Source organism: Cavia porcellus, unplaced genomic scaffold (assembly GCF_034190915.1).
Source record: "Cavia porcellus strain 051 isolate PalLab524CR breed Dunkin Hartley unplaced genomic scaffold, mCavPor4.1 scaffold_6, whole genome shotgun sequence".
Classification (NCBI taxonomy): Eukaryota; Metazoa; Chordata; class Mammalia; order Rodentia; family Caviidae; genus Cavia; species Cavia porcellus.
Genome location: NW_026947489.1, coordinates 50,070,584 through 50,084,553, shown reverse-complemented (window position 1 = coordinate 50,084,553; position 13,970 = coordinate 50,070,584). Strand labels below are relative to the sequence as shown.

Genomic DNA, 13,970 nt, shown 5'->3' with positions numbered 1-13,970 from the left:
CCAAGTTGCTAACAGAAATTTCCAGGCCTTCAGATAGGCCATGTTGTTTGAAATATATTGCATGGGCTCCCTCTGCTCCCCATCCTCTGATACTGTTGTCAACACCAGCTCACAGCACTTCTTCAGGGCGGCTTTAGCTGTGCTCAGGGTCTGAGCACAGAGTGTCCCTCATGGGTTCCAGGGCTTCTCTTTCCCATTCATCAATCCAAAAAAATTGTGCAGCCAGACACAAGACTCTTCCACAGTGACTTCTCTGCTCACCTACCACATGATTCTCCATACCCAGGGCCCAGCTGATGAAAGGCAGTGTTGAATATTGTTGGAGACAAAGCTGCCGAAGTTTGCCTAGAAAGCACATAGCGAGTGTGTAATTTTCTTTGGCGCTCACCACAGGATCATACGTTGATTTATTACAGAACACACAGCTAGCATATGGCTGATCCAACACAAAGTGCAAGATATATAATCATCAAGGACATTTTCTCTTCAGCTGTCCTCTTTACAGTCCCTCTCCTATTCCCATATTTTTTAGGTCTCAGACAATACACTTCCACCTTATTTAACAGTCAGATTCTTGTATTCTCTCTTCTGTTTCTTCTCTCTCTCTTCTCTCCCCTGTCTCCCGGCCCTTCCTCTCCCTTTTCTCCCTTCTCTCTTTTTCTCTCTGTCTCTGCCTCTGGCTCTGTCTCTGGCTCTATCTGTCTCTGTCTGTCTGTCTCGGTATCTGTCTATCTCTCCCTTTGCCTCTGTCTGTCACTGTCTGTCTTTTTTGTCTCTCCTATCAACAAGATAAGCTGTGGTTTTCCTTCCACACTTCCTTCCACAGAACAGGCTGCTACAAAAGTTCTTGCCCAGATCTCTGATTTCCACCAAGCGCTGTGTCACTTGCAGCACAGAAGTAGAAGCTGCTGTCTTTGGGATTGGTGGTGGTCACCGTCAGGCTTGAATATGTTTGGTTTGGGGGGCTGATGGGAAACTTGGCCTCAGTAACATCCTGTTCATAGGCAACACCAGAGCCCTCAGTAGAAAGTGCTATCCGCGTGAAACCCTGTTTCGGAAACTGACGGTACCAAATCACTGTTAGGGCCTGCAAGTCCACAAAGCGACATTCAATCTTCACAGAGGATCCACTGTGACAGATGACCCTGCTTGGGTGTTGGAGGACAAGAACCCCAAGTGCAGAACCTGCTGAAACAGAGGATAGAGGAACAAAAGAAGCCAGCAGGAACACAGTCAGTGGGAACCTGGGTCAGACAGAACCTCATAAAACAGCCTTTTTGTCACTTTCCTCTCAGCTTGTTGGGAATCCCATCTTTTCTTTCTTTTGTGCCTTTATCTTATCCTCCCTAGCCTGATAATCCCCACTTCCACTGACCAGTGGCTCTCAGCCTTTGTGCCTTAAGACTGCTCTATCTTTCCCTCTCACTTTGATTGAACCCATGATGGCTGAGTCACTTCACTCACCTTAATGCACAGATGCAAATACATACTTAGACACAGACACAGACACAGACACAGACACACACAGACACACACACACACACACACACACACACGCACACGCACACTTCTGATCCTGTAATAAGACTCATACTTGGCCCCAGCAGCAACAGTAGCACCAGCATCTTCAGTGCAGGCGTCACACCACCTTCTCTGAACAGATTTCCAAGCATATTCTCTCTGCTCCACACTTTCAGAACTGAGCTCTTCTTCCTGGGTGCGCTCTAATATGCCCCCTGGTGACCTTACCTGTGATGCATCCATCTTCCTATCAAAAAACATTGCTTGAGGAGGCCTCAGAGACTTGCTAGTCCAAGTTGAAATCTATAAAGGATGCACTGAGACTTAGTCCAATGAAATGTGTGCTTTTATATGGAACAGATGATATATGTTTGGATAGAATGGTATCACTCCATATTAAGCTTCTTTGCAATATTGTCAAGGCATGAAGGCAACTCACGGTTGCTTTTCATCAAAACTACAAGTTCACAGTACTATATGTGTCAACAAGATGCATGTCAGAGACTAGGAAGGAGGGTCACTATTTCCTCATAGTCATTGTGCAGAAACTAATTCACCTTCCAAGTGAAGTGTTTACCTTAGGACTGCTAATGAAAAATCTTCTCAAATGGTTTAAATAGGAAAAATTATGTATTTATTTATCTTGCATGTCATTTTGTAAAGTATGTGATAGCAGTAATTTACTTATAATTCTTTTACTGTGATATAGGTCAAATTAATTATTATTATTATTATTATTATTATTTTGTCTTTTTCCTTTTTATCAGTACCAGGGATTGAACTCATGACTACCTGCTTGCAAGGCAGGCACTTAGGCCACTGAGCTAAATCCCCAGCCCTGGTCAAATTAATTATTGACCCATGGAAATACATTATAGGAGCTTTGGGGTATTCTTTCTGCTTTGAATGTGCATCAATAATTCCATTAAATCAGTTTTGAAAATCTATAGTAGCTGCAAAACACTTTCAGCTTTATAACATTATTTTCCTTGTGATTTTACTTAATGATTACTTCTATTTCTCCATGACAGACAGCCAAAAAAGTTATGATTGACGCCTGAGCCTCCAAGTTTGTTTGTACTGTGGTGCAATAGTTTTTATTATACAATGGTAAGCATCACACTACTAACATGGTTTGTGTGGGCTTTGCAGCTCCTGTGGCTGCATTTGTATTCCTTGTGTTTGGGCCCCAGTAGAATGGAGCTATGTAACTCCATAACTGTACAACTAGATATGGGTGCCTTCTTATCTAGAAAAAGTAACTGGAAGCCCCATGACTCAGAAGAAAATATCCTATTCTTTTTGAGAGAGAGTCACTGTCATGTATATTCATAGATGCTTTATAATGATGTCAATGTAACCCAGTACAAAGTAAGTTTCTGAAAATTTCCTAGCAGTAATGATTCTGGGTTGTTGTTGATTGTAAAGCATGAATTACACAGCTTATAAAGGGAAAGTTAAATGACTATCATTGTTCTGAAGTTACTATTGGTTCAAAATCTAGAGAAGGAATATGATCAAAAGTGCCAGTGAGTTCCAACTGGTGCCTTTTCTGCACACATCCTGATGTCCACACCGACTGCCAGCCACACAGACTGACAGATTCCCATCATGATGAGGCCCTTTCTGGAGAACGCACTGAGCAGTGGGCACCAGTCTTTCCTGGATTCCCATACATCTCCCTTCACTGTCCCTCAGGGCAGGGATTTACCTCACCCAGTACTCAGTCTCATTCAACCTGCTTCACCAAAGCTACTTAGAATGATTTCCTAACTAGAGGTTTTTAAACTTTATTCATCTGCCTTTCCCCTAAATTTTGTCGAACCCGATTCCTGTAATAAATTTTTCTCCTTCTTGCCCGTGGTAGGTTTTCACTCCTGGTCTCACCTTAACTGACACAAATTTTGTGTCACTGTTAATGCTGCCATATAGATTACGGATTAGTCCGAGTCTACATCTTTTCAATAGCCAGTCCATGCTGCCATACTTCATCTTTCAGAATGTGTCAGTGTCACTTTCTGTTATGGCTTCAATCTAAACTGTCTGCCAAAGTTCTTGCTTTCAAAGGTAAATCGTTTGGAAAGTGATTTGATGGCGAGAACACCTTATTCATCAATGAGTTAGTCCTTCAATGAGTTTAGCGATGACTCTGCTATTTGGATGTGGGCCCTGATTGGAAGATTCAGGTCACTGGATTGGGAGCGTGACCTGGAAATGTATGTTCTTGTCTTCAACTTTTTCTTTATCTCTGTCTTAGTCTCTGTCTATCTGTCTGTCTCTCTGTCTCTCTTTCCTGCTTGTATTGCATGTCATGAACAGTTGTCCTCCTCCAGGCCTTCCTACTACACTGCTTCTGCCTCGGAGTCGGATGATCATGGACTGATCTACTGAAAGTATAAGACAAAGCAATTAACCTCCCCTCCTTTAAATGGTGGATGTTGGATATTTTCCCCAGAATTTGGAAAGTAGATTTCTTTTTTTGAGTTTTCTTAGTATGTATGGGAATGTAATATTTTGAGAGTCATTTTGTATTATTTTTGTCATGGTTTACTCAGTGGTCCCCAGGCCTCATGCATTTGTGATTGGCTCATTGTATAGTGCTTGGATTAATGGTTTCAGTGCTACACCCACATAGGGGTGGAGCCAGGACATTGTATAATGGCAGGAAGAAGGTGTGTCTCCCTCTCTTTTGCCTGTTTCCTCCTTGCTGTTTGCAGTTGCCATGAACTGCAGCCCAGCCATGCCACCCTGCCTTGGAGCCAACTTAGAATGGACTGAAACCTCCAAAAACTATAAGAAATAAAACCTTCCTTTCCCAACTATGTGCATCAGGTATTTTGTCTGTGACAAGTAAAAAGTAACTAAGGCAGAATTTGGTACAAAGGAGTGGAGTTGTTTGCAGTGACTATACCTGACCATGTTTTTCAAGAGGCTTTGGAAATGGCTTGTGGGCAGAATTTGGAAAGGTTTGGACATGTTGCCTGGATGCATAGAGATGGAGCAGCTTAGGCTGTTCTTTAGAGGAGATTCTGGTCAGAGCGCAGGAGACCAGAATGCTGATAGAAAGCCTGATGGTAAAGACCACGCTTGGGAGGTTTCTGCTGGGAAGAAGGACTGCATTGGTTGTGAACTCCCCATGATGTGTTACAGCTTAGAAAACATTTGTCTGCATTTTGTTCATGCCCAGAGAATTTGCCTGAGGATGAAACTAAGAGCAATGAACTGGTTAATCTGGAAAAGGAAGTTACAAAGCAATTGTTGGGGGCTTTTAGCCAACTTTTATGTTGCAAATCAAGAGCAAAGAGGCCAGCAGGATAATTATAATACTGTGAGTTTGGCCAGAAGGAAAACTCCAGGAAAACTGTGGATTGTAAAGATGGAGTTGAGACTTTGATAGCTGAGAAGAAACAGAGAGATAAGAAAGATGGTCCTAGGGCATTCCAGGAAGCAGAGGATTATAACCCTTTGCAGCCTCAAAACTGCAAAAGCGAAAGCATTTGCTTAATGGAGAAAGCTGCAGAGCACCATGCTTCAGAATGGCGATGGAGGTCACATGAGGTTTCAGAATGGTGGCAACATAGAGAAGCTTTTCTTCACAATCAGGTTCACAGATCCCATCGATCCAGGCAATCTATTCCTACAGCCAAGAGAGAGAAAAGCATGGCTGCTGCTCCAGATTGCAGCAGACCTTGGTGGCATCCACAAGGTGCTGATTTTAGGTGCAAGGAAAATGCGCAAATTCTGAGGGTAAGATGGCTTCCACCTCAATTGGGAGGCCAAGCAGTGTGATCCTGAGAGGGAAATTTGTAAAGATGTAAAGGTAAAGCCAAAGGTTCAGTGGAGACCTCAGCAATTAGAAAAAGCCAGGAACGTGGATCATCCAAGGAAAGCTGCAAAAAGTGAACAGAGAGAATTTAAGAGAGAAGCTGCAGGAGCTGAAATCCCTGGAAATGCTGTAGGAGTGTAATCACCCAAGCCTTTTGGAGCTTGCAACCAGATTGCTTCAGATGCTGAGCATGGGACTCTAGGACTTAATGTTTCTCCTGCTGGATGTTGGACTTGCTTTGTTTCCAATGCTTTCTATTCCCCTGTTTGTGACTTTTGGAATGGTAATGTTTATCTTGTGCCTTTGCATTTCAGAAATGTTTAACCTTGTTTGATTTGTACAGGGGATTACAGTTAAGAATGTGCCATAGATCTTGGTGGAGTTTTGGGACTTGGACTTCTCAGCAATGTGGAAACTGTTAGGATTTTGGCATCTCTTGGATATGGACTAAATGTCTTTTGTATAAAAGATGTACATGAGTCCTGGTGGCCAAGGGTGGAACATCATGGTTTATGTCAGTGGCCCCAAAGCCTCATGAATTTGCATTATGCATTTGTGATTGGTTCATTGTATAGTGCTTGGATTTATGGTGTCAGTGCTACACCCTGATAGGGGTGGAGCCAGGATGTGATGTAATAGCAGGAAGAAGGCGTGTCTCGCTCTCTTTCGCCTGCTTCCTCCTTGTTGTTTGCATCTGCCATGAACTGCAGGCCAGCCATGCCTTGGAGCCAACTGAGTATGAACTGAAACCTCCAAAAACTGTAAGAAATAAACCTTTCTTTTCCCAACTTGATGCATCAGGTATTTTGTCTCAGTGACAAGTAAAAAGTAACTAAGACAATTTTAAAGAGAAAAAAAAAAAAACAATAAAAATACAGAATTTCAAAACAAGCTAATAGGAAATTAACAATGCTTAATATATTGTAAATTATTATCTTTAAAACAGTTGCTCATATTGCAAAATATAGGCATGAAAAATTGTTGAAACAATAGCACAAAGCTTTCTTTTTAAAGAGCCAATATAAATAAGTAGTACGATTGTCATATATGTGTGTGTGTGTGTGTGTGTGTGTGTGTATATATATATATATATATATATATATACGTATATATATATATATATACGTATATATATATATATACGTATATATATATATATATATATATATATATATATATATATAGTTTTTTCTGCTCTTTCTTTTCTCCTTTCCCCCCATTCCACTTGTTCTTTCTCTTTAAGCAGTTTCACATTATCTATTATACATTTTGAATCTTATGCCCTTTTTCAGGTTCTTACACTAGGGAAACAATACAGTGTTTACACATGTGAGTCTGTTTTATTTCACTTGTGAGTATGAGTTCCATTTGCAATAATTGATCTCTAAAAGTCTCGAGTTTATCCTTCTTTATTACTGAATAGTACTCCATTGTGTAAAAATAACACACCTTTTTGTCCATTACTCAGTTGATGGGCATTTGAGTTGCTTCCAAGATTTAGCTATTTCAACTTGTGCTGCTAGAAATGTGGGTGCACATTTTTCACGGTAGTGAAATGTTTTTAATTCTTCTGGGAAAATGCCCAGATGGTGAAGAACTGGGTTGAATGGGACCTCTATTCCTTGTTTTCTTGAAGAACTCCACACTGATTTCCACAGTGGCTGCACCAGTCTACACTCCCACTAACAATGGAGAAGAGTTCCTTTCCAACCATAGCCCTGCCAACATTTGTTATCAGTTGATGTCTTGATGACAGGCATTCTTTCCAGGGTGAGATGAAATCTCAGTGTTATTTTAATTTTCATACTTCGAATGACTAATGATGTTGAAAAATTTTCCACATGTTTACTTGCCATTTGTATTTCTTCATCTGAGAAATGTGTGTTGAATTTAGATGCCCATTTTTGGGCTGGGTTTTTGAATTTGCTGCTTTCTTTCAATTCTTTATATGTTTCAGATATAAATCCTTTTTATGTGGGACAGTTGGCTAGAATGTTTTTTCACTCTATAGGTTCCTTTCACACTATTGGTGATTTTGTTTGATGTGCAAAAGTTTTTTTAATAAGATGAAATCCCAGTTGTTGATTCTTTGAAAAAGCTTTCCATGCAGTTTGAGTTTTGCATGTGAAGTCTCTGCCTACATCTACGTCTTTAAGATTTCTTCTTACTTTCCTTCCAGTAGGATTAGTGTTTCTGTCTCAATATTTATGTCTTTGTTCAGTTTTGACTTTAGTTTGGTGAATGGTGATAGACATGGCTCCAGTGGTAGTCTTTGGTATGTGGAAAGATAGTTCTTATAGCAGCATTTATTAAAAAGACTCTTTCTTCCAGTGAACATGTTTTGTCCCTTTCTTGACAAGGTAAGTTGGCTGAGTGTGTTTGTAGTTGTATCTGCATATTCCAATCTGTTTCATTGATCCTCACGTCTGTTTTTTGACAGTATCGTGATGATTTTATCATAGTAGGTTTATAGTATAAGTCAGGGATTGAGATGGCGCCTTCTTGTCTTGTTGCCCAGAATTGCTTTTGTTATTCTAGGTCTCTTCTAATTTCAAATGAACTTTAGGAAAATTTTCTCTGGTTAATGAGGTATGTTAATGATATGTTGACTGGGATTGTATCAAATCTGTATAACAATTTTGGTATTATGGCCACTTTCACTCTACTGGTTCTTCATACCCATGAGCAAGGGATATCTTTCTACTTTTTGATATTCTCTTCAATCTTCTTTATCAGAGAAATATAATTTTCATTGTAAAGATCTTATACTTCCTTTGTTAGACTGATTTCTAAGTATCTCACTTTTTTAAAGATGCTATGCTGACAGGTGTGGTTTATAGAATTTTATTGAATAGGAGTGGTAATAGTGGACATCCTTGTCTTGCTCCTGATTTTAGAGTGAAAGTTTTCACCTTTTGTCCATTAGTATGATGGTAGCTAATGTTTTATCGTGTGTGACTTTTATCAGATTGAAGTAGAGACTACCTATTCTGATTTTCTGTATGGCTTTTATCATGAGTGAGGGTTGGATTTTGTCAAAGGTCTTTTCTGTATCTGTTGATATGACATGTGATTTTTGTCTTTGGCTCTGTTGATATGGTGTATTACATTTATTGATTTGTGTGTGCTGAATCATCCCTGCATTCCTAGGATGAATTCTACTTCATAATGGTACATAATATCCTTGATGATTTGCTGCATTCTATGTGCTAGTGTCTTATTGAAGATTTTTTTATGTTCACTAAAATATTGGCTTGTAGTTCTGTTTTTTGGTTGAGTCTCTGGCTTTGATATCAGAGTAACTCTTGCCTTCAGTAATGAGTTAGAGTATATTTCTCCCCTTTCAATTTAATTAAAGAGTTTGAAGAATATTGGAATTAAATCTTCTCTTAATTTCTTATAAAATTCAGGCATGAATTCGTCAGGACCTGGGCTTTTCTTTGTTGGTGAGTTTTTAATTACATTTTCAATATCATTAACTGATATTACATTATTCAAAATTTTTACATTTTCTTAATTCAAGTTTATAACTCATACACATCTAGGATTCTGTTCATTTCTCCTGCATTTTCTATCCTGTAAGATTAAAGATTTCAGGACCAGGCATTCATGAGGTTCTGAACTTCCATAAGATCTCTAATGATTTAACTCTTTTCATCCTCAATGCATGAATTAGTTTTTTTATTTTTGATAAGGTCTGCTAATGGTTCATCAATTTGTTTATTCTTTCAGAGAACCAACTCTTTGATTCACTAATTCTTTGTATTGCATTGTTAATCTGAATTGCATTAATTTTTGCTTTGATCTTTTATAAAATTTTATTTAAAGAAAAAAAACAGTAAAAGGTTACAAGTAATACAGAATTTCAAAAAAATAAAACAGTAAGAAATCACTAGCTAATAGATTACATATTGTCATCTTACAAATAGTTGTTCAAGTTACAAAATTAAAGCATACAAAGTGGACATTCAAACAGTGAGATTGCAAAAAGTTGTGTTCAATGATCAAAAAAAACCTTAGTACTACAGTCGTGTATCTTACACACCTAAACACACTTGCAGTTGTATGCTTTAGAAAATTTTCTTTTCCTCTCTTTTTTTACAATAACAATTACACATTTTGGGTTTTATCACTCCCACAGTTCTTATTACTTTTTTTTGGAAGAGAATAAAACCAAATGTGACAAAACAAAGCAGAGTCAGTCAAAACAAAGATGGATATAGTGCATGATGAAAAAACAATACAAGGTAATCAACAATGGTTACCATAATGCCTCTTGCTATCTTTAAAAGAATTGCCTATATCATCAGGTATAATAAAATTAAACAAAACAGTACAGAACAAAATCAATAAAACCTAAACATTGGAGACATTACGGGATTTCAAAAGAAGATAATAGTCAAACCAGAATGGGCATCACAGTGAATCTTATTGCCTTCAAAGTAGTTGCTTATACCCTCAAACTTCATACTATCAAACAGAACAGAATAGAGTAAAATCATCAAAACAAGATGGTTAACACAACACAGGGCTTCAAATGAAGTTAATAGGAAATCAAAAAAGTTACTATAATATATTCTGCTGATTTTTAAAACAAAATCCCTTAATTAATACATAAATAAATTTTAAAAAGGGGAAGATTGAGATAAAAGAGGACAAAACAACATAACAATACCGGTCAGAACAGAACAATGTAAGCAACATAGTGTTTCACCACAAGATAACCCAACTTAATAGTAGTTACTATAGTATCTCTATCCTTGAAATATTTGAGTATAACTTTGTATACTATAGGATCAAACATGTCAAGACCGTGTGAAACCACACAAGAGGATGAAAGTATTACAGGGTATTTAGAACCAGATAACAAAAAATGAACAATGGTTTCTATATTACCTTTTTGCTTAAAAAATTTTTGTTTATACTATCACATATAATAAAATCCAGTAAGATACAACATGATAAAACCAATGGAGACAGAAGAACAACAGTTTGATGAGATTTCAAAACAAGATGGTATTAAATCAGCACTAGCTATTATGATGTCTTGTTTTCTTCAAAATAGCTGTTCATATCATCCCAGACAATAAAATCAAACAGCCCAGAATAAAACCATTCCAATTAATGAGTGAAAACTTTATAAGGCTTCAAAGCCATATAATGGGGAATCATGATTACAATATATTTTTATGTATTTATATCATTTCTTACACTAGGGAAACTATTCAGTATTCATACATGTGAGTTTGATTTATTTCACTTATGAATATGGTCTCAAGCTGTGCCAATTTATTTATAAATATCTCAATGTGGTCCTTCTTTATAGCTGAGTAGTACTCCATTGTATAAAATTACCACAACTTTTTATCCATTCCTCAGTAGATGGACACTTAGGTTGTTTCCAAGATCTGGCTATTATAAATTGTACTGCTATAAACCTGGGTGCACATATATCACTGTGGTATGATGCTTTCAGTAATCCTGGGAATGTGCCTAGAAGTGGAATAGCTGGAATAAATGGGACTTCCAATTCAGGCTTTTTGAGAAATCTCCAGACTGACTTCCACAATGGGTGCACCAGCCTACACTCCCACCAACAGTGCAGGAGAGTTCCTCTTTCCCCACAGCCTCTCCAGCATTTGTTGTTGGTAGTTTTCTTGATCCTGGCCATTCTTCCAGGAGTGAGATGGAATCTCAGTGTGGTTTTAATTTGCATTTCTCTAATGACTACTTATGATGAACATTTTTTCATGTATTTATTTGCCATTTGTATTTCTTCATCTGAGAAGTATGTATTCATTTCAGGTGCCCATTTTTGGATTGGATCTTTGAATTTTGGGAGTCTGATTTTTAAAATTCTTTATGTGTTTTAGGTAGAAGTCCTTTGTCTGAGGGAGAGTTCACTAAGATTTTTTCCCAGTTTGTGTGTTTTATTTTCACTATGTTGGAGATTTCTTGTGACATGCAGAAACTTTTTAATAAGAAGTGATCCCAGTTATTGATTCTGGGAAGTATTTCCCATGCAGTTTAAGTCCTGTTCATGAATTCTTTACCTACCACTACGTCTTCAAGTTTTTTAGCCAATTTGTCTTCCAATAGATTTAGTGTTTCTGTTTTAATATTCAGATATTTGATCCATTTAGATTTTAATTTAGTACATGGTGATAGGCATGGGTCTAGTTTTAGTTTTCGGCCTATGGAGAGTCAGTTATTCCAACACCATTTATTAAACAGACTGTCGTTCTTCCAGTGAACCTGTTTGGCCCCTTTATCAAACATAAGGTGGTTGAGTGTGTTTGTAGTTGTGGTTGTTTCTTCTAATCTATTCCATTGATCTTTGGCTCTGTTTTGATTCCAGTACCATGTTGATTTTACTACAGTTGCTTTGTAGTGTAACTTCACTTTCTATCTTCACTTTCCTTGAGGCAGTTTTTACAGCTTTAAATGAAATTTTTAATTTCCTGTATATCTCTGCAACTGCTTTGTGTATTGTTTGTTTCTTATATTGCTCATCCAGGGATTCTATCTTTTTGTTTAGTTCCTCCAATTTTTTAACTGTGTCTTCTTTAGATATGTTCAGCATCTCCTTCATTTCTTTTATCATTTCTTCTTTTACCTGAGTGATTATTTCTAGTCTTAATTCCTTTAAAGCTTCCTTTCTTCAATTCCTTCCAGCTTCCTGGAGTTGCTTGTTATTTCAGTTGCTATTATGTTCGATATTTCAGGTGTTATGGCATAGATTTTCTTCTGTGTACATAGCTCCTAAGGTTTCTTGGGATGACCTGGAGGTTTGAGATTGTAATTTGGTCTTTCATATTGTCATTTTCCTATATTTCTGTGTTTCAAGTGTTATTCAAAGCCTTTCCCCAGGATCTTTTGGAAGTCCTCTTCTATGCCCTCAACTCCTGGGACTCTGGCCACCCAGGTCCCCAGATTGAGAGAAGATCACTGGAGGTGGAGCAGGCCGGCTCAAGCCAAGTCTCGAACTGAAGGCACCTGCTTGCTTGCTTAGAACTCCAGAGTCTGCCAAGCATGGCTGTGAGCAGGTAGGTCGTTGCAGGCCCGTTCAGGACCTGCTGCACTGATCCAGTGCATCCGGAAACCACAAAGTTCCCTATATGGAGCCAAGCGAGGGTCCCGAACTAGCTGGACTCAGGGGAAATTGTGGGGGGCACTCACCCCAGGCCATCCATCCTCTAGAACCGATGGCGCTCACTTGCTTGTTTAGAACTCCAGAGTCCACCAAGCATAGCTGGGAACAGAGAGGCCATTGCAGGCCCACTCAGGACCCACTGCGTGGGTCCAGTGCACCTACAAGCCATGAAATTCCCTCGCTTTGACCTTTGTAATTTACTTTCTTGTATAGGCTTTGGGCTCATCTTGCTCTTGTTTTTCTAGAAGCTTGAGGTGCATCATTAGGTTTTTTTTTATTTCTACTTGCTCTGTTTTCCTGATGTGAAAATTCACTGCTATAAATTTCTCTTAGGACTGCTTTCATTGCATTCCTTAAGTTTCAGGATGTTGTAACTGCATTCTCATTTAGTTGTAGATATTATCTAAGTTCTTTAATTTAATGGGTGATCCATTGTTTGTTTATGTGTGTTTTATTTAATTTCCACGTGTTTATGGATTTTGCATTTTCTTTTGTCATTAATTTCCAATATCATTACTCTATGGTCACATGGGATAATTTCAGTTCCATTGCATTTACTTAAGCATATTCTATCAGCTAGTATATGGTGTATTTTAGACTACATCCTATGTGCTGCTAAAAAGAATGTGTATTCTGACGATGTAGGTTAGAAAACTCTGAAAACACCAAATTTCACTTGTTGACTAGTTTGGTTCAGTTTTGCAATTTCTGTGCTTATTTGTCTAGTTGATTTATCTCTTTGTGACAATTGGACATTAAAATACCTCATTATAATTGTGTTACTGCTTCTTTGATTTTTAATGTCTATTAATATTTGTTTTATATAGTTTGGTGCTCCCATATTTGATGCTATATATTTATGATTGTTATTTATTCCTCTTGAATTTTTAATGTCACAAGTATGAAGTGACCTTCTTTATCTCTTTTTATCATTCTTGAGGTGAAGTTAACATTATCTACTCCTGCTCTTTGCTACTCCTGCTTTTTTCTGGGCTCCTTTTTGGTGGAATATTGTTTTCCATCCACTGACTTTCCATCTACCAATTTCTTGTAGAGTTATATATGTTTCTTGTATAGAGAACATTGATGGATGTTGGATCTTGATCCATTCTGCCAATTTATTTCTTTTGATTTGTGAATTGAGACCATTTACATTGATGGTGATAACTGATATGTATCAGCTTATCTATATCATGTTATTTTCCTGCTTTTTGTTCCCTGATTTTTCCCCCTACTTAATTGCTTTCCCTGACTGATAGTTTATTTTTGATATTGTTCTTGGTATTGTGATCATTTCACCTCTATATAAAATATCTTTCAGTACTCTTCATAGTGTTGGGTTGGTGGTCATAAATTTCTTCACTTTTTCCTTGGCATGGGAGTATTTTACTTCTCCATTAATTTTTAATAACATTTTTGTAAGCTAGGTTGGAAGTTGTTTTCTTGTAGGACTTGAAATACTTCATTCCA

The 13,970-nt window shown here is 37.7% G+C and overlaps 1 gene segment (V, D, J or C); it reads right to left on the bottom strand.

Annotated features, from left to right (window-relative positions):
* Positions 1-835: 835 nt before the first annotated feature.
* Positions 836-1,688, bottom strand: LOC106028850 (T cell receptor beta variable 20-1-like). The segment is given in 2 exon segments: positions 836-1,188; positions 1,595-1,688. Coding segments are annotated over 2 exon segments (432 nt in total).
* Positions 1,689-13,970: the final 12,282 nt, after the last annotated feature.